The 21,297-nt window shown below is 41.0% G+C and overlaps 1 protein-coding gene across 6 annotated transcripts in view; it reads left to right on the top strand.

Moving 5' to 3' along the window:
- Window positions 1-21,297, top strand: part of VEPH1 (ventricular zone expressed PH domain containing 1) — a 320,038-nt gene that overhangs the window by 106,932 nt on the left and 191,809 nt on the right. For all 6 annotated transcript variants that reach the window (XM_043874509.1, XM_043874507.1, XM_043874506.1 and 3 more), the window contains exon 6: window positions 4,053-4,262. In XM_043874509.1, coding sequence (XP_043730444.1) covers window positions 4,053-4,262 — 210 coding nt within the window. The remainder of the gene's footprint in view (window positions 1-4,052; window positions 4,263-21,297) is intronic.

Below are 21,297 nucleotides of genomic sequence, written 5' to 3'. Positions count from 1 at the left end.
TGGGTCGGGAGGTTCATGGAGGAAGCAGCAGCAGATATACCCATCAGTGAATGCCAGTGAATGACCCTGGATTGCCATGGCACTGGGATTCTGCCCATGCATTGTGGGAAATCTTTGGCCATGAGCAGATGGGGTTTTAGGCAGTGAGGAGGCTGAAGAGAGGGGAAAAGGCTGGAGACGAGGAGGCCAGTTTGGAAGCTCTTTCAGAGTCCATGGTATGGGACTTATGGCCTGAACAAAGGCCATGTCAGCTTCTTGTCTGCAAGCTATCTATGTTATCTTAGGGGCTTCTCTGCTCTCAGCAAAGGAAGGCTTTCTCTGAGATGTGAAACAGCTCCAGTGAGGCAGCATAAAGAGACCAACCTAAGGAAATACACTGTCAGGAAAATATAATTCCTCCTTATCCAAAAATATCTGAAGGCCAAAGCACCACTTCCCTTCATTGTGAGTGATAAGCTTCAATAAATGTCTGTCTTTATTCATTCACATTATTCACAGTTTATCGTTAGTCACATTATTTAGTACTTCTCTTCGTTTTGCTCCTTCTATGGATTCAGCTTTGCCTAGGAGTCTGTATTTGCCTGAGCCTTCTGCCTGTCTTTCTTGTTTTTCCTTTCTTCCTTTACCCTTTTCATTCTTCTCCATTTAAAATCTTCTTTATAGTCTTGGGATGTATGACTGGAGTTTAAATAAAATTGTCACGGCTGGAAACACGTATCATAGAGACCCTGGTGTTCCAGGAATAGGACATAAAGAATAAGGACTGGGAAATGGAATTTTGTAGAATGGGGCAGGAAATGTGTAGGCATTTTCCATTTCTAAAAGCCTCAGGTTAAGGACGCTGTGCTGACCTGGAGCAGCTGGCTGACACTTCTGCCATAGGTGCCAAGGACCTCGCATAGTTTCTCCTGAAGGACACACAGTCACCCCCAATGCACCAGCAGCCTTTATTGAACTGTTCATTCATATGTGCCATTTACCAGAAAGTAGCTCTAACCTTTCTTCCATGATTACTGGATATGAATATCAAGTTTAAATTTACATATAGGGTAATTTATATTTATAAATTTGTGTATGTATTTGTATATAGGATAATATATATGGGCTTCCCAGGTGGCTCAGTGGTAAAGAATCTGCCTGCCAATGCAGGAGCCACAGAAGACGAGTGTTCAATCCCTGGTTTGGGAAGATGCCCTGGAGGAGGAAATGACAACCTGCTCCAGTATTCTTTCTTCGGTAATCCCTCGGACAGAGGAGCCTGGCAGGCTACAGTCCATGGGGTCAAGAAGAGTCAGACACGACCGAGCATGCATGTATGCACAGGGGATAATGTTAGTGGTCTCAAAACTGTCTCTTTTATGTCCTTGTTAGTTATGTTGTATATGACACACGGTAGTATGTATGTTTAAACCTTATATACAGCTATTCAAGTACTGTGGTGTGGGGTGGGAGTTGGGATTATCTGAAAACTACCCTATAATATCTTTTAGATCTGCTTTCCTTTTATTTGTTTCTCAGATATTTATTGACTCGCTTCCTGTCCAGGCTCTGTGCTAGGCATTGGGTATACATTTGTATGTACAAAATAGAAAAGATTCTTGACCGTGTAGAGCTTTCAATCCAGTCTGCAAGACAGACACTAGACCAGCCATGAGAAGGAAGCATGAGGGTAGGATCTTTAGCAGAGATATGAGACTGAGAAGGGAAGAGAAAGGAGTCAAGGAAGATTCTTTAAAGGAAATAATAGCCAATCTGAGACCTCAAAAATGATAAGGAGTTACCTAGCAAAACTGGGGCGATAAGAATTACAAGCAGATTGGATCATGTGAGTAAAATTCCAGACACAAGAGAAAACTAAGCAGGACAAGAGCATTAAAAAAAAAGTCAAATATGGTAGAAGTATGCTATATGATGGGATCTGGATGGGGAGACAGTTGGGTATCTGGGTAAGGAGCTAAGTCTAGAAGGTGGATGGGAATCAGTTCAGAAAAGGTAGTGACCCTCTGACTTGAGAGCAATGAGAAATTCCTAAGGTATTTTAAGCAATAGGGGTGGGTCACTATGGTGGAGCGAACAGGGAGAACAGTTAGGAGGCTATTGGAATAGTATAAAGTGACTACATCAGTGTCTCAGCTTAAATGTCCCTGCTGAGAGGACTTCCCTGACCCCTAGACTGAATCAGGGCCCTAGGACTATCTCTCATAGAACCTTGTATTTTCCCTTTGTGACATTTATTAAAACTATTACTTATTTCTTTTGTAACTATTAGTTTTACTAAATATCTCCTTTACTAGACAGTGAATTATTCCATGAAGGCAGGAACATTAGGTTAGCAACATTAACTGCAGCACCTAGAATAACACCTTGCAAATGGAAAGGACTCCATAAATAATTTGTGAATGGATGGAGGAATGGACATGAAGAGAAGTGGACTTATCTGTGGGATACTTGGGGGGTGGGAATCAATAGGACTTGGTGATTGCTCAGATAAAGCTGCTGATAAGGGAAAAACAGTAGTCAAGAATGATTCCTCCCCCCCCACCAGCCCCCCCCCCCCCCCGTAAAAAAAAAGAATGATTCTCAGACTTCTGGCTTGAGCAGGTAGATGGCGGTGTCATTTATGCGAAGGGAGACACTTGGGGCTAGAGAGGTGGGAAAAGCAGGTTTTGGGCAGGGGGTTAGATTATGAGTTCAGCAGGTTGAGCTGTGTATCAGATTTTTTAATCCTAATACTGGAAGTCACATTTCAAGTCTCCCTTACCAAAACAGCAAACCAACAACAAACAAAAGAAATAACCATAGGATAAGTATGAATGGACTAAAAGTTTGTACTTTTATTGTTCAGTTTTCCCCAGGTTGACCTTTGTAATCCTTTTATTTTAGCAAACAATTCATTAAATTGTCAGTATGCAATGTGTCTGTGTCTTAATATAGAGACATCATTCCACAAAAAAGTCACATTCTCCTTAATGCAAATTATTGCATCCTTATATTGATAAAGACTTTAAAAACTAAGAAAGGTTAGGATATTGAGAATATGGTAGATATTATTTTACTTTAGTAGTTTTTTATCTTATAATGTTTTTATGGTCCAAATGGAAACTGAAGAAAAAGGAAGAGCTCTTTCCTGCTTTATTTTTAATATTTCCACACAATATTTCTCTAATTTGAAGGCTCTAATTAAAGTAATTGTCAAGGATCTCTTACATACTTATATTGTCTTTTAAATTGAAACCCTCTGATATTTTATGGATAATTAGGAATTAACTGGTGAAATGAGGTAGTAGAGAAGACCTTATTACAGAGAGAGAATGATATGTGCAAAGGTATTATGGTGAGAGGAATTTGAGAGAGAGAAAAATGACATTGTTACTAAAGTTGAGAGAACAAGGTGGGCATGTCTAAAATCATGTCTAAGGAGTAGGCAAGCAGGGACTGATCATGTAGACCATGTTTTAAAATTCTGGCCTTTATCCTAACTTCTAGGAATCTCTAGGTATTCTGGGTACATAGTAGGTATTCAATAAATAGTTGCCCTATTCTTTTTTGAATGCCATCTATGTTTTTCAATTCAATGTAATTACTGATCAAATTCATTCTTCTGAATATTTGCAGCACAGCTGATAATGGACAGCACAACCAATTTCTGAGAACGCTCCTTGATAATGTTTTCCTTGAGTCTTTAGGAAAACGCTATCATACAAGGGCACCCCCTCCAAAAAAAGCTGAAGCTCTCAGGGTGGTTTGGAGGAAATGTAACGCTACTGACAAGGACATAACACAGGAGACCTTGACTTATGAGCGAGTAGCAGTGTTTAAGCATTTTGTAGCCTTAACCCTTCAGTTGCAGAGCACAGATTTAAAGAAAAAGCAAAGGAAACCTAAGACTCTGAAATTTCACTGGAAATTTTAAATTTCAGACTTGGGAGATTTGCTTGCATTCCAACAAGAGTAATAATCTCAGAACGTGTTGAGTTCAGATTGAATACAAAAAATATTAGGTTGATTCTGACTTAATTAACTTTCCTCTGTGTTTCTTTTTCTCCCTGTAGGTGGTTCAGAAGTGTATTCCTTTCCTAATTGGGCAATTGAAGGATTCGACCCATAATGACATCATCCTAAGCATCCTCATAGAGATTGCAGGCTACGAGCCAGTGGCTTTGAACAGTTTTCTTCCAATGCTGAAAGAGATTGCTGAGAGATCCCCCTACCTCATTGGACAAATGGCAAGAATCTATGGGGCTGTCGCGCATGTGGATGAAGTAAGTATGGCTTTTTTCTCTTCATTTCCCTAATCTCCATTGGCACTTAATCCATTGGAGCTCTATGATATACAGGTATATCCTGAGACTTCTGAAAGTTCCCATTTCTCTCTCTGTTTTTTTTTTTTTTTTTGGCATGGACAATGGCCTCTGGATCAAGGGCATGTTGTAGCAGGGTTATATGGATTGTTCAGGAAGTGAGGATTTCATTGCTGACGTGTCACCCGAGGAAAGGAAAGGGTTACAATGGAGAGAGCCCTATGATAGATGGAGCCCACTTTGTAATAACAATAACCAGCAAGATATTCATCTCACTTCTGGTTGCCATTCTGCTTAACCCAAGAGACTGTCAGTAAACATGGAGTTAGAGCTCAGAGACTGCCTATTAATGAGGACCCATCTATTCTGTCAATAAGTGCCTTGATTCAGTATGTTTTGAGCCCTCTCCATGATGTTCCTTGGGAGAGTGCAATAAATGTTCATGGGTGTTTGAAAGTCCTAGTCTAAATATTTGCATAATAAAATCTTTCAGCAGCGACAACAGGAAGCCATCAGAGCTTGTGGGGATTAGGCAACTAAGAAAGAATTTCCAGAAATTAAAGTTCTGAAGGGTGTGTGCATGCATGTGTATACACACATGCATGTCTGTCTGATGATTTTATGTTGGAATTGAGGATTTTTATCTTTTTAAAAATAAAATCAAATGTGTAATTGATAGAGGAAGGCTTTTACTTCATGCACTTACCTATACTATATATTTCCTATTAGATAGTATAAAATTGTTTAACTCTTAAAAAGGATTTCATAGTTCACCAAGTTTAGCCTCCTGAGTCCACAGAGGAGAAAGTTAAAAACTGGAAAGGTTAAGTGACTCATCCAGACTCAGCCTGGGTTAGTTGGTGAGCCAGCTGAAATTAGATCTTTGGTATCCTTGGCACTGTTTTCAAATTTTGTCTTAAAATGGTTCTTCGGTTCTGTTTTGTTTGCTTTCTGGTGAGATTTGTGGAGAGCTGGTGAGTGCCAGGCTTCTTCCTGGTGGAGAGTCTTTCTCCTTTAATTCCCCAGAAGGTGGGAGAACTGGGCCCCAAGCAGCCTGTACTTGTGAGTGTGACGGTGCCTCTTGTAAAAGGATTACTCAGTACTGACATGCTGCTTAGCATAATCCCTTTCTGTTCACTGCTGTTTGGAATGTCCCATGCTTGCCACGATCTGCCTTCTGCTAACACGTTCTGTGCCCCGTCACCTTTGCTGCCAGGAGAACCTGTGGTATGCCCGAGTGCTTTTAGGCCAACTGTGACCAACAGCTGTTTGACTGGGTCTGCTGACCTTACAGATTTTTGCATGGACCAAAAAATTCAACCTCTGATGAGCAAGGCCTTGGAATCTTTAAGTTAACATCCTTTTTGTCACAAATACATTTATGATTCATTAATGTGTAGTAAGAGCTTCCCTGGTGGCTCAGTGGTAAAGAATCTACCTGCCAATGTGGGAGAGGAGGGTTCCTCGGTCCTTGGATATCCTGGAGTAGGAAATGGCAACCCACTCCAGTATCCTAGCCTGGGAAATCTCATGGACAGAGGAGCTTAGTGGGCTACAGTCCATGAGGTCACAAAAAAGTCAGACCCAATTTAGAGACTAAACAACAATATGGAGTAATGCATATTGGAGGTGACTATACCTCCCCAGAAAATGTAATCTGTAAACAAAACAAAACAAACAAAAAACAATTCTAGGTAAACTGTCAGTTTACCTAAGCTAAGGCTAATCTGAGAGGGAATGAACTATTAGGTGATATTTGTGTGGCTCCAGGTGAGTATAGAGAGAAAAGGGGGGCCAAAGAGCCTGAGGAATCACCTATTTCAAAATTAAGAATATCAGAATATTTTCTCTTCTCTATCTCTGTCTCTCTCTGTCTCTTTCTCTTTCTCTCTCTCTATCTCTCATTCTTACATACCCATGGAGGCATCTGTGTTTGAGAGAGAAAAAAATTTTTTCTGATGCTTCTGGTCCAGTTCGTCAGCCGAGAACAATTCTAGATCAAACACTTTCCAAATGTATTGGGATATCAGGATTATATTAGGAGCTCTTTTCACAATATAAGTTCTTGGCCCCTATAGAATACTTACTGAATCAAAGTTTCCAGGAAAGGGACCTCCCCAACCTCTGCCAGTGTAATTCTTATTTTGGCTGTGCAGCACGTGGGCTCTTAGTTCCAATCCTATATACCTGTATCTATACATCTATATTTTTGGCCTGCCAGGGTAATTCTGATGCAGCTTTTCGTGAATCAGTATTTGAGATCCCCTGACATAATATATTTAAAGCAAGAGTCAGTTAGGCTTTGTCCATCACCCATCCTGCCTTCCTCCATAAAGTCATGATAATTAATTAAAAGTTTTCCAGACTATTGATACAGCAGTTTGGATTAGATGTGGTCAAGGGTAACACAAAAATTCAAAACAAAATTGTTGAAACAAAGATACACATCTGTTTCTCTTGCACAGAAAGAAGTCTAGAGGGTAGTCAGTCTAGAACCCCATGTTTCAGAAACTCAGGTTCCCCTTCTCCTTTGTTACTCTCCCATCCTGGAGCATACCAAAGAGCATACGGCTTCCATCTCCTGGTCCAAGATGGTCATTCATCTCCACCCATCAAGTGAGCATTTGAGCCAACAGGGGAAAGGGGAGAAGGACTCTTCTAGACAAATACAGCCTACTGTTTATATCCCATTGGCTAAATAAAAGAAAGCTGCAGATGACCATAGCTGCAAGGGAGGCTGGAATGTGTACTCTGGATTTAGGTGGCCACATGCACAGTTAATCAAAAGAGAAGGACATAAAGAATGACTGAGGACAAGGAATGTCTTGTTGCAATTCATCAAGTGATTCTTTTCTCTGGGTCTCTCTTCTCTCCTCAAAAACAAATAATATCCATATGTTAAGGAAATAATGTTCAAGAAAATCCCACAGATTTAGACATAAATGCATTCACTGCCAACAGCCAGAAGTTAGAAGCTTATTGTTAAACTGTTATGCAGACATGAGCCATGTTTATGAAGTCTCATGAAGGACTGATATAAGGAGGCTTTGCTGCTGTTTGTTGTTTAGTTGCTCAATCATGTCCGACTCTTTGCAACCCTGTGGACTGTAGGCTCACCAGGCTCCTTTGTCCATGGGATTTCCCAGGCAGGAATACTGGAGTGGGTTGCCATTTCCTTTTCCAACAAGGAGTCTTAAATAACTATTAAATTCACGCACACATGCACACATGCACGTATATGAAATATATATAATGTCTTTGTATTGGATTATCTCCCTTCCGGCACTGATATTCTTGAATTCCATTATTCCATTTCATTTAAGATCATCCTGACAAAACTACCTTAAATGTTAGTCAGAATCCTTTATTCAGAAATAATGCCTAAAATATCACCCTTTAGTTTTAAAGAATGCTAAAACTCAGTTGTCCCAAGAATTAGCGACCTAAGCAGCTATTAACTGCTTAATCTGAGTAAACCTGCTCAATATTCTAAAACTTTTGTGGTGCCATATTCCTAAAGACCAAAACCAATAGGCAAGATATATGTGTATGGTTATTTCTACCCAGCCTCTTTCCAGAAGGAAACAGGAAGTTACTGAAGTGCATTGTCAGGTGGGTTTGAGGACAGAAGTCAAGTACAGGCTCCTGGCTACCCATGGAGGAGGAAACTGCAATTAACTTTGCTCTGAAAAGACCCCACTGTTTTCTGTATGGAGAGCTTGGTATACGTGAGGTAAAGGGACACAGGGATATATGAGACGTGGAGATGTTTAGGGTGTTCATGATGGAATAGCTGCAATACCCTAGTGACCTCAGGCCCTAGGATCCTCTCTCTCAATCGTACTCTGGTCTTATCTAAAAATTGACTCAATTAAATTTCTTTTCTCTTTGGCACCATGTAAAATTTTCAGATGTACTCAGGGGTGCCAAGTATTGGATGATATTTGTTGCTAGGATTTAAAAGATTTCAGAAATGCAGAAAAGCCATTGCAACTTTGAGTATCTTGCTCTGACTTTTGAGATGCACAGTTGGTGATTGATTGGAGCCTACTGTTGACCCCTCTCTTGTTGCCTGCCTTCCACCGAACTACAGTGTTTGATCCTTAAGCGGAACCGGGGTGGGGAGGCGGGGCTCCCCAGCGGTGTGTGACCCTCAGGCCTGGCATAACCTCAAGGGTGGAGTCGGCCTGGAATCAGTCTCACACATTATTAATTGACTTCTGCCCCATGCTCCGTGCCTGCATGAAGACAGGTGTAGGAACTGCAGGGCTGGCTATGGGGAAACATACCAGATGCACCTGTCTTTCATATCAACACCCATCTGGGTAGGCAAACTCTTTACAACAGCTGATAGCAGTCACAGTCTTCCCATCTGCTGGTGTAAACCCAGCAGAGGGAAGCTGTTCTATAAAACAAAACTTAACATCTATAGTTTCTTATTTTCTCTGTCTCCCAAATTACCTCAGGGATATTTTTTTGCCCAAATTTGAAATGAAACCATGCTTCATAGCCATATAGTGTTTGTGTCACTATAGAAAGCTGTATAGTGACTCACAGGCAATTTTCATGTGTTCTGGCATCTAACGTGCATCTGTTGGATGGAGAGTAAAACTAAGAGGACTGAGGGCAGAGAAATCCATCCACTTCTCGGATAACTGATGAATGGTCGCCTCTGAGGTGCACCTTCCTTGGCCCTGTCCAGTAAAGGACACAGGGACTCCTTATTGTGCCAGAATTCACTCCACTTCTGTGGTATGTTCAGTGGAAGCAGATGCATAAATAACAAATGCTATTTTATTAATATCAGATACATCCTCAGCATGGCAAAAACACACAGGTCCTTCTGTCTTTCTCAAGTGAGGAAACTGTAGTGAAGAATGCTGGACAATAGTAGGATGACATAGGCGCTTCTGAGGGTCCATTCCCAGACTTACATCCAGAGAATTCATACAAAACCCTTAGCACAGTGCCTGGCATATAGCAAGTGCTTGATACAGTTCAACTAACAGTGGTAATAACAACAACGGCAACAGAAATATAATAAAATTCTACCCAGCAGGAGAGGGTTGATGGGATGGATGTGCTTCTTCCCACTCCAATGTATCTTTTGTTCAATTGCCAGTTTTCTTCCTAAAAGTGCAAGTGTGGTCTTTCTCCCTTGCACAGAGTCTTCTGTTGGCTCCTTCACTGCCCATCGGATGCCATCATCTTGGCTGGGCCCTACCCTCCCTCTAGTTTTAGCTCTTACCTGTCCAGGCTATCCCATGCCCCCTGTGTTCTGTCAGCATTTTACATCCTTCCCTGAGCACACCTTGCACCGACATATGTCATCTTCACAGCCTGTTCTTCTGGCTGGAGAGTTTCCACCCCCTGCTCTTGCTGGTCCTTCCTGACCCAGATCAAGTGTCACCTCCTGTGTGAGCTCTTCTCAGTTCTCTTAGGCAGTTACCCCTTCTATGCTCCCATTGCACCTTGGCTGTATCTCAAAGGTCATACTGACTGTGTCACATCATAATTTGCCTGTCTGTGTCTATTTATTCTCCATGAGTCTCTGAGCTCTCATAGGAAGGAATCTTACCTTACCCATCTGAATTCACCTGTGGCCAAAAGAATTTGTGAGTATTTGGGAGTACCCTTATTAATCATGAAGAACTTGAAGGTTGAACTCTCACTAGCCACTTTCATTCAATCAAGCATCTAGTTCTTCTAGGTGACTTAACTATAACCTAAGAGGAAGGAGAGGAAACTATTAAGATGGAAAATGCTGTTGGTACATCAGAGCCTGTACAATTTATCTAGTAGGTGAAAGATGAAAATGTGTTTGACAGGGGACCTGGCATTATTAACTAGAATGCATATGATGAGGCATGTCTATGATTTCAGAAGATCCTGGCTCCTTGATAGGTGACATCAGAGAAAAATGATGTTGAGTGGATCATGAAAAGAGGGTTTCATATATGAGGACTTCACAGGCAGCAAGCCGGTTGAAGTGTAGTGCCCAGGAGGAACATTCACCACTGTAGACTAAGCAGCGATCACTATCTGGGGTCTGTCTGTGTAAGAATCCACTGCCCGAATGATCTTGCTGCCATGGGGCCATCCATACAGTATAACATGGTGGCTAAGAGGGTGTCTCAATAGTCAGACTGCCTTTGTTTGGATGCTGACTCAGCTGTGTGGCCTTGAGCAAGTTACATCACCTCTCTTGATTCATTTTCCTCATCGGTTAAATAGGAATAGCAATATTATTTACCTCCTAATTTTGTTGTGAGAATTAATCAGCCGAACCACAGAGAACAGTGCCTGGCAATTGGTAAACATTCAATAAATATCAGCAATGTGTTACCACTTAAGTGGTGCCCAGGGCTTTCTCATTGCATTTATTTGGATATAGACTGGAACTTAAGTCCAACAGACTGAAACCAGGGAAGACAGCAACAAGTAAATGATGTGCCTCTTCCCTGCTCCCCAGGGAAAGAGGCTGAATGGATGGGTATGTGGGGTCAAAATAAGGACAGAAATAAAAGAAATGAAGTTCTGTATGTTCCATTAAAGATATAAAGTAGGACTGGCTGTATCTTCTTTCTTTGTTAGGAAATAACTAGTATGTATAATTTTTTTTCTCAGTGTGGAACATGTATCTGCTTTAAATTTATATCACAGACCACCATTCCTGAGGGGAATAAAAATAGCAAAAAACAATAATAAAGCCACATTTTATAAAAAATTTTTATAATTTAAAATAGGCCTTGTTTTCTTGGGGGCACTGGAAGTGCATTGCTTTCCATAATGGGCAGGTGGTCCCCAGCTCCCCACCTATAAAAACAACTCAAATAAGTTTGCATCAAATTTTTTTTTAAAAAAATGTCATTAACTAAATCTGAAGTGGTTTAAATTAAATCCAGACTAGTTTGACTTTTCTTGCCCAGGAAGAACTGAAGTAGAATGCTTCAGTTCCAGAGGCTTTATTTTTTTTTCATTTTTTTCTTTACCCATTAGACTCTCTGAGCCATGCAAGTGGTCCCAACCTGCTTGGTTAGATATTGCAGTTATTACAACTCTCTTTTCTAATGTGGGTCCACATGAAAAAGAGACTCCTTTAGAAATGGCTTTCATTTTTTTGAGAGGACAAATTGAATTCATGTGTTCTGTCCATCTACTTAAGTCTCAGATAAATGAACTGAAGCAATTTTAGTTTAACAGCCCCATCCTCACCAGGACTCCATCTCATTAGAAGGCACACACTGGTACCTTCCATAGCTGTGTTTTGCCCACCCCATGCCAGACCCACAAGGCCGCCAATCCATGTGGCAGAAACAGAGATGCTCTAAGCTGCTCTTTACACATGATCTCATAGCACGTGGAAGGATGCTCCCGCCAGTTGTTTTCCTTAGCTGGACACCAGAGGTCTGCACCTGTGAAGAATCAAATGGCTTGCCCGCCCCGTCTGGCCACTGCCAGGGTGGGTGTGAAATCCTGTGCCCTCTGCCTTGTTTTCCTAACTGGCTGGAATATGCTGGCCAAGCACCAGGGTGTGTTTATTACATCCTCTCTGGGCTCAGAGTCATGGACCCTTTTTAAGTACAGAAGTGACACACATCTTGCCCAGGTCGTGTTTCCGTGACATCCGGCAGGCCTTCCTCAGCAACACTTTCAGGGGAAAAGGAAGAGAATGACAAAGGAAACAAGAACCACATTACCGTCCTCATCCTGGCTGTGGGAAAACATCCTGCAACACAGGGCCTGGATGGATGCTGAGCACCTTTAACTTGCAGGTCAAGACTAAAGACTGGGCGCCGTTCCACAAGAGGGGGGACCTGTGACTTAAACACCCCAGTTTCCCCTAGGGTGGGGAATCTAGTTAAAATTTAGTCCACTCAGAGTCTTTGGGAAGCCTTGGTCAGCACCAGCTGGTAGCTATTTACTACTACAGAATTGTCATCGATTGGGAGGTTTTATTTTTTTCCAAAATGCAAATAGTTTTATTGTTTTTTATATTGTAAAAAGGTTACATGCCAATTGTAAATGATATTAATAATCTCTTACAAAATGTAAAGAAAAAAAAAAGCTTCAAGTAATAAACAGAATATGCTTTCACATAATAGAACTGATTTTCCTTAACCTGTGTCTCCGTGATGCAGGGGTGAGTCGCTGATTCTTTCTAGATGCAAGCCCGAGTACTGGTAGTGATGAGGACACAGAGAGAAGGACATGGTCTCTGCCCTAGGGAGGCTCACAATGAATATGGGCTGGTGGAGGAGAGAGATATACAAATACATGATTAAAGTTTAATTTGGTGTCCGTTACTACCGATTTCTGATCTGTATCAAGAAGGAAACAAGTCACCCTGCGTGGTGGAGTTTGGAAGCATGTTCTAAGTGAGGCCTATTGGATGATAGCATGATGTCAGGGGAGGAGGAGGAGAGTATCCACGGAGGACACAGCAGGTACAGTGGCCAGTAGCTGGGGGAAGGCCCTCAACCTTCTGGAAACCTTGCCTGGAGCGTGGAATGGATAATGGAGGAGGGGAGAGGGCTGAAGCTGGTGCAGACTCGTTCCAGATGACGACATTCCTCATGGATCCGCAGACAGGTCCTGTTTTCTACCTTCTCTCTCCACACTTATTTATCACTGGTGTCCAGGTCACCAGTGTTTTGTTTCCCATTATCGTGTGGACAAGCAAATGAATACTGTGTACCTCAGTGTTCCCAAGAAACTAAAGAGCCTGGTAAAAGGACAAACAGTCCCCACAAATAGTTGCAAATGTAGGATAGTAAATAATGATTACAAAAGTTACATGTTGCAGCAATTTTCAACAATGTCTTGTAATTATCAACTGTAATTTAGGCCAACTGACCAAACCACCAAGAGCTCCCAGTGCCTCTTTGAGGGGAGAGCTTGGCAAGTCCTTGAAGGGGCCTCTGCCTGACCAGTCCCTCCTCAAGATTGAACCCCAAGGATGGCCAGCCTGATCCCCACAGATCTCATCTCCTCTTTTCAGAGGGGACTTCTGACTTTCTTTTGCCAGCATCTGTGAGGAAGTAGGCCTGTGATTGCTCCAGCAAAAACAGAAAGTTTCTACTTAGTGATTTACCCTTCTAGGCTTGAGCTTAAGATGTAAATGAATATCGGATTCATCAGAAATAACAGCCGGGCATTGACATCAGGTGAGTTGAGAGGATAAAGTAGTTGCTAATTCCAGCTCAAATCCTGCTGCTCTTCAAAGGCTGTAGCACAGACCTTGCTCTGCCCATAGCCCTCAGACGAATCACTTCAGCATAAGCCAGCCCCTTCAATTGCCAGAACCTGCATTTCTGAGCCTGTGGGTTTCCTCAACTTCACAGGCCACCCTGCTAACATGCATGGCAGGATAGATATATGAGGAATATCCCCCCAGCCTCCTCAGCAGCCTTCAACCAATGATGGGGGTATTTACACCTCAACTCCGTCAACCCTCTAATGGGATAACCCTTTCCCAGAATTCCCAGGCAGCCTTTCCAAGCTATTTCCCTTCTCTGTCTCATTCTTCAATTCCCATATGCATCTCCTGAGTTTCCAAAGAGATGCTTTGCACATAAATCATCTCAGGGTCTGTTTCTGGGGAGCCCGATCCCAGAAAAGTTCATTTCCTTGCCTTCCCCGGTCACCATCATCTCCCCTGCTCAAAGCATGTGCGAGTGTACATCTGTAACGTGGAGTCTGCACCTGACTTCTGGTTGCATTTGCCTTCCGTTCAATCGGTATATGAATCCACACCCCAATCCTAACCTGCTTTAAGCACTGCAAAAGAGGGCATGGTACCTTATACTTCTTTGTCCCCCTGCACTGCCCATCCCTGAAATGGGTTCCTAGCATGTGAACCACAAATATTTGCTGACCAGCTGTTACATCGAGATTGGAACTTGACACTAGTATAGGTCTTATGCTAGTAGACAGCTGCTGATGACATGGCAGGTCATAAGGAAGACCATACAGACATCAGGTTCCAGTCATGGGTTGTCGCTGTTGGTTTTCAGGTTCTACTGGTCTCCTTTCTAAGTGGTGGCCAAAGTGTAGTCTCTGGCATTGGGCATCACGGGGAACTAGATTCAGAATGTACAAGTTAACAAGATCCCCAGGTGACCTGTGTGCACATTAAAGTGTAAGAGGCACTGGTCTCAAGGACCCAGCTCCCACAGGGTTCGTCTACTAGAGGATTCCCCCGAGGTCTGGACATACCCACATGTGTACATGCATGCATGATTCATGTATGGCTTACAAACACACACAGCCATACCCCCACAGGTTTCTTTGTAAGACTCATTTTGTTACAAAGTAAGAAATCAATAACCTTTAAAAATGATCACCTTTGGCAATGTTAGAGTAAATAGAAAGCCAGGGAGCATCAAGCATTATTTATTATACAGTTTCTGAGCATTTGCCACACATCTGATGAGGGCAAGGCTCTGGAGAGAGTGAAAAGTTAAATATTTAATAAAAATCAACCCTTTTGTTGTTGGAAGGGGCTCTGGTTTTTCTTCTCTTAGAAAGGATCCTTCACTGGGCTTTGATACTTCCTATGTAACATTCCTAGAATTCCTCACCCCATCCCCACTCCTGTGGAAAAGGGGGTGGTGATGGGGGAAGGATGAGGAGAGTGTTCCTAATTAGCACTTTCATATATAATAACATAGGGGGTATATATACAAGATTTTCCTTTGCTTAAGTTTTCAACTTTTTTTCTTGTTACTTGATTCATCATATTTCAACCAGGATCTGGAAGCATCCCCAAAACTCCCAGCACGATTTGACACAGAGGCAGTGTCATCATGAGGTTAAGGGTTTTTTTAAATAATTTTACTCTCAAAAATTATGAGGAGAACCCTTGAAAGTAGATGAGTTTTGTTGCATAGTCGTAACTGTACTATTTGAGCTGATATTTACATTTCAGCTCTCTTCCTTATTTATCAAAAACAGCAAGTCTGGTTTTATTTAGTGACTAGCAGTGGGGAACATAGTGCTAGCTCACAGCCTCTAAGAAAAGATGCATCTGACAGTCAGCAGATCAGCAGTGGACTGCCACACTGAAACGTTCGGCTAGAGTTCTCAGCATTAACCAGAATGAGTCTTGTTATTTACATGTAGACAACAGAAAAGAAATTACACTGAGAAGGGTATCTTGGCATCAGTTTATTCCTTGTTAAGTAATAAGTAAATCTTATTAGAGTAGGTAAAGAAATAGTTGCTATTTAAGATTAATAAATTTAAGATACCTGGAAAGTGAATGTTTTCAGAACTGTAGATTCCCCAACTTCAGTGATATGTCAGTTCCACAGAGTTTCAAATATCTGGCAATTCACCCAGATAAGTGGAAAACAGACACTTTCCTATCTCCTGTTACTGAAGTCTTTATTTACTTAGCATGGTTGATTTTAGAGATCTCTGGATTATGCTAAACTCCTATTGCTGTCTATGTTTTCTCTGGCTCTTCCTTCTACTACCTTCTTCTTAGGAGACAATCTTCCTTTAGCTGTGACAGTGGCCCCTGTCTCAATCAAACGTTCCTTCCTCCTTTGAAACACTTCTCAGAGCCCACCTTCTCTGTGATAGCTCTGCATTCCCAAAACATGATTTGGTGATCAACTCTTTCTCTTCAAGACTGGTAGGTACAGATTAAATTGGCAGAGAAGGTGAGCAATGGGAGGAAATGGGAAGTTACAGCAATTTCCTAAAGGAAATATTCCACCATCCTCCACTTTGGAAAGTGAGAATTACCTTGAAGGCTAAATGCATAGGTTTTAGTATCCCACACAGTAGATAAAATGAAAACAATGAATACAATGAGGTGACGCTTCTATTATTCTGCTCAGAAATGGCAAAATTAAATCGTGTTCTAGTCTAAATGTGCACAGCCATCCCCACAGTTCCTGTGTTGAAGACTAATCCTGAAGTGATGGTATTAAAAGGTGGAGCTTTTGGGAGGTGATTAGGCCTCGAGGGTGGGGCCCTCATGTATGGGCTTAGTGCCCTTATTAAAGAGTTTTCAGGGAGCTCCTTTGTCCCCTTCCTCTATGGAACCAAAAGCCAAATCTACCAACACAATGATCTTGGACTTAGCAGTCTTCAAAACTGTGAGAAGCCCAAATAGACTAAGATAAAAATGGACCATGAGTCCATTCAAGATCTCAACACAGCCTTATATCTAAAAATCCTAAAAAGGCTGTTCTGCTTTATTTCCACTGTTTACATAAAGGTGAGCTCACAAGTGACTGGAAAGCACTTTGGAAAGTTATTTTTCCTCCAAGCTAGTACATTTCAGACCTTCTCTTTCAAGCACGCCATGGCCAGCCTCACCTTCAAGCCCCATCCTATTAGCTGCAGTTTGTTTGCATATTTTGATTTACTTATTTATTTATGTCCTGCTTACTTCCAGCAAGCAGTTCAGGAGGTTCACAATGAAAACATGGTTGCTATGAGACCAGAAATAATTAACCCAAGGCAAAATCCAGGAACAGAAAGGGGGAGCATTGGCAGGATAGGGGTCACACATGTAGCAGAAAAAATCTATCCTAGCTAAGGAAATTGCCAATCTCAGGCAAGGTCACATTTGCAAACTGAATTTTTCCATTTCATTCTCCTCTGTACATAATGAGGTAATACTTATCCAAGTACTTCTGTCTAACTTGTATTTTGGGAGTTATATGTCCGCTACCATGAATAAAACATCCTGGCTTTTTTTTTTTTTTTTAATAAGTAGGTGCAAAGAAAGATAGGCATCTTGTATTTAATTGTATAATGAGTAAATTATGTAATGTAATGAGTAAAGTATGGGAAGTTCAATTGTAGCTGATGTATAGTTCAATTGAGTTAAATCATACCATATTGTGTTCCTTTTCTAATGACCACAAAGCACTTTTTCTTTTTTTCCTGGCAAAAAGTTCAAACACAATTTCTTTTTCTTTCTCCCTATTTCTTTTCTTTCTTTTTGGTCCCATAATAAGCAACTTTCTTCAAAATGGTTTCCATGATTAGGCCAGAAGATCTGTAGTTACTTTTTCTATCTTTCTGTGATTATACCACATTTGCTAAATAGATATTGTGTAGTTAAAGATGGGCTGCTTCTTTGAGTTCTGCAAAAATGTTTCAATGCTAAAATCCCCAATGCTCTTTCAAAAAGTTTGCTTAATTGAAGCAAAAGAAATAGTGGAACCATTGTTGGGGATAATCAATGAGAGGTAATTTACATGAGGGGACCATGGTGTGGTGGGAGAAGAAATTCTGGCTCTGTATAATTCAGTCTGAGTTGCTTGAGCCCACACAAAAGATTTACCTTTAAAAGGCTAAGTTCCCAAGCCCCCAGTTTTTAAAGAGTAAATCCGACCTCTAAATCCTTTATCAACCCACAAAACAACACTATGCTTGAAGCTCAAATTAGATAGATTTCTACAAGCTTTAAGGTCTATAAGTATTTGGGGGTCAATGCAAAGAAAAGATGCTGAAAGATGAACTCTCAGCACAAACAGAGAGAGATCTGGGTTTTCAGAGTTAAATGTGGCCACACCAAATGCTGTTTAGGGGGAAATACTCTTAAATGAGAAACTCTTACTGAGAGGAGACCATGTTCAGTTTTCTACCCTTTAAAAAAATCAATCATATTAAAAACAGAATTTATTAGGTTACATTATTGTCTCAAATAGCAAGGCATAAAAGTAAGTTACATTTACATTCTATGATTTCTACTTTAAATCCTAAGTCAACTTCATTCAAACACTTCTTTGAAGAAGACATAGGAAGCTCCACATTTAAATATTAAATAAAAGCCGTAATTGCTTTATAAGTACAAAAATTATCCCTTGTGTTTTTTGTTTGTATTTTTCTTTTAACGAGGGCATGGTTTACTTTAGCATTCTGTGCCAAGTGCATGGAATTGAGCTGAGTCCAGCTGATCTCTAATTTTTGCCATGTTAGAAAATTTGAGGTTCATTCAAAACAAAGGATACATCTGTTTTCATCAGCTGTTTCTTGAATTTTATTACTGGGACTTATTTTTTAAAATTGTTTTGCCTAGACAGTATTGTTTTACTAGGCATGATTTATTACTCTGCATGTGCCCCTGGAAACTGTGTGTTCCTAAAATCATAGAAGCTGAATCAAAAATAATAAGAAAAGGATGGGAACTTATTCCCTTTACATTGGGTTAAATATTTATTTAGAATATATAAATCTGTTTAAATTATAATAAAGCTTTGTTTATCAATGGGAAGAAAAATATGTTCAATTAATTCCAAGCTTATATACAGAAACTTGAGGCATGACCAGAGGATAAAAGAAAGAATTGAGGAATATGACTTTCAGAATGCTATTTTAAAAATCAGCTCAAAATTGGAGGATTATCTGCCTGAGAGAGACATCAACAATGTTTTTGTTTATTTATTCTCTGCTTTGTTCCACAAAAAAGGATTTCAAGCAGCTTGCTCTGTTGATGTTCTATATTTAAAATTGTTGAATCTTAGCTTTGGAATATGATAAACTGACAGCACTTGATGCCTACTTACTTTGCAAGCACTTTACACATATTTTTGTGCTAGTATTTTAAATAAATAATCTTATTTATTTATTGGCTGTGCTGGGTCTTCATAGCTGGACAGGCTTTCCTCCAGTTGCTATGAGTGGGGGCTACGATCCAGTTGGGGTGCTTGGGCTTCTCGCGCCGGTGGCTGCTCTTGTTGCAGAACTCGGGCTCTGGGTGCCCGAGCTCAAGAGGCTGTGGTTCCAGACCTCTCGAGTGCAGGCTCCGTAGTTGTGGTACTGGGGCTTAGTGGCCCTGAGGATGTAGGATCTTCCTAGATCTGGGATGGAATCCACGTCTCCTGAATCGGCAGGTGGATTCTTTTCCGTTGAGCCACCAGGAAAGCCCTCATGTAATGTTTTTAAAAAGAGAAATAGGCTGTCTTGGTAAAATGTTGAACAAATTTCATTTCTAGGTAAACTTTTTCACAGGTTACCAAAACAGTGGCCTATATTTGCTTACTGGGCTGGTATTGAGGTTTTGGACATTTTTAGAACTTCCAAACCTTCATCAAATCACAAAATGTTAACTGGAAAAATTAAGGGGACACATGGCTTTTGAGACAGCTTGTTTTAGTTTCGGTGATAATTTAGATACATCTGCGTTTACATTCAAGGTTTTCAACACTGAAACTATTAGCTAACATTTATTTAGCACTTTTCTGTGCCAGGCGTTGTTGTGAATGCTTTGTTTTTAACTCACTGAATCCTCACCACCTCTCTGTGAGGTGGGTACGTTAATCTGTTTCATAAACTGAGCCATGGAGAGTTAAGTGACTTGCCCAAGTCATGAGTGGCTGCTGGTCGTGCCAGGATTCAAACACAGGAAAGAGCTTCTGACCCGCTCTATGACCCCCACACCAGCCCCTGTGCCTGCTCCGTTGGGAGGGCTTTCCAAGGACTGCCACCTTTTCTGTTCTCCCAGGGTGGGACTTCCTCTGGAAATATGTATCCCAAGAAATCTCTCACATGTATTGACAATTAGAACAGCCTGGACTCTTGTTTGCCCTGCTAGTGTCTTACCAATTCTACTTTCCAAGCAGTAAAGGAAGCCTCTAGAAAGCCAAACACTTAACTGCTCCTTGTTTCAAGGGGAAATTTTGAGGCCATGGAACAGTTTGGGCTGCTGCTAGAAAGTGTCTCAGAAAGAGCTATAAACCTTCAGGTGGGTGTGATTCGGGGAGGCCCTGAGCAGGGGCTGGCGTGAAGAAGCTTCGCACATTGCGCGGACAGTCCAGCTGACTCCAGCAGAAACAGGTCTGTAATGACCTGGACTCAGTCATCTGGAATTTCTAAAAAGAGGGACTATACACTCATCTGTCAATAGAATCTTTAAAATTTTATTTTAAAGGTTAGTATCCCAAACTTTGAGCAGACCACAGAATAGGAGAGCCTAAAAACCTTCCAGGAAAATAGGACCAGGATTCATGCACCACCAGTAAGTAAAATTTTTGTGTTCCAAGGTGGACTCCCACTGATTAAAAATGACTCTTAAAACCTGATATTGGTTTCTCTGCGAAGGAGGTACTCAGAGAGAGGAAGAAGGAAGCACAGGGGAGGGGCACATTGGTGCCTTCAATGGTATTGCCAATGTTCTGTTTCATTACTTAAATATCTGTTCTTTCATATACAGCATGTGTTCCATAATGTCAAAAAAAACTACTAATATTAAACATTTACTGTGTGCTAATAGTATGCCTGGCATTGAAAACAATAATATTTATAATAAAACATTAGGCCTCTACTGAATGGCTTATTTTTTAATTCATTGATATTTCCAGTATCATCACATCTTATTAAAAATACTACTTATAATAACAATTGATTTCTGCCATTTAAAAAAAAAAATCATTTGCTCTATGCCAGGTCCTTCTTAGGTATTATTTCATTATTCCTCCTAGCAAAGTCTTGAAGAATTTGTGTCAGCTAAGATGAGTTGGTAATACCATATCAAACTAAAGCCAGATTCAATAATAAGAATATTTATTATCTCATTTAAGAAGTCTGCAAGACTTGATGGGTCCAGGGTCCCTCCAAAAGTTCCACAAAGTCATCGGGAACCCTTGATGATAAGGCTCTTTCTCTCCACCTCCTCGGGATCTTAACATGGCCCTGTAATCATGTCCCCTTTTGCTTGCAAGCTGGCTGCCACAGATCCGGGCAGCATATGCTGTAGACCCAGCAACATCTGGTTAAAGAAAAGGCATGTGTCCTTCCATGTGTCTATTCTTATTTGGGAAGAAAACCTTTTCCATCAGTTTCCCATCCCAGAAAATTTCACCTCAAGTCCAAATGCCCAGGATAAAGTCATATACCTACCCCCCCGCCCCCAGTTACAAAGGAGGATGGTTTATTTAGTGCCACGTTCTTCTCACCTTTGTTCTCTTTGTTGGTGATTTCGTGTTTAAAATGTCCCAGGTTTAATGCTGAAGTGCTCTCTGGTGTTCCC

This window comes from Cervus elaphus, chromosome 19 (assembly GCF_910594005.1).
Source record: "Cervus elaphus chromosome 19, mCerEla1.1, whole genome shotgun sequence".
In the NCBI taxonomy this organism is placed as follows: domain Eukaryota; kingdom Metazoa; phylum Chordata; class Mammalia; order Artiodactyla; family Cervidae; genus Cervus; species Cervus elaphus.
This window is presented reverse-complemented; position numbering and strand designations above follow the sequence as displayed.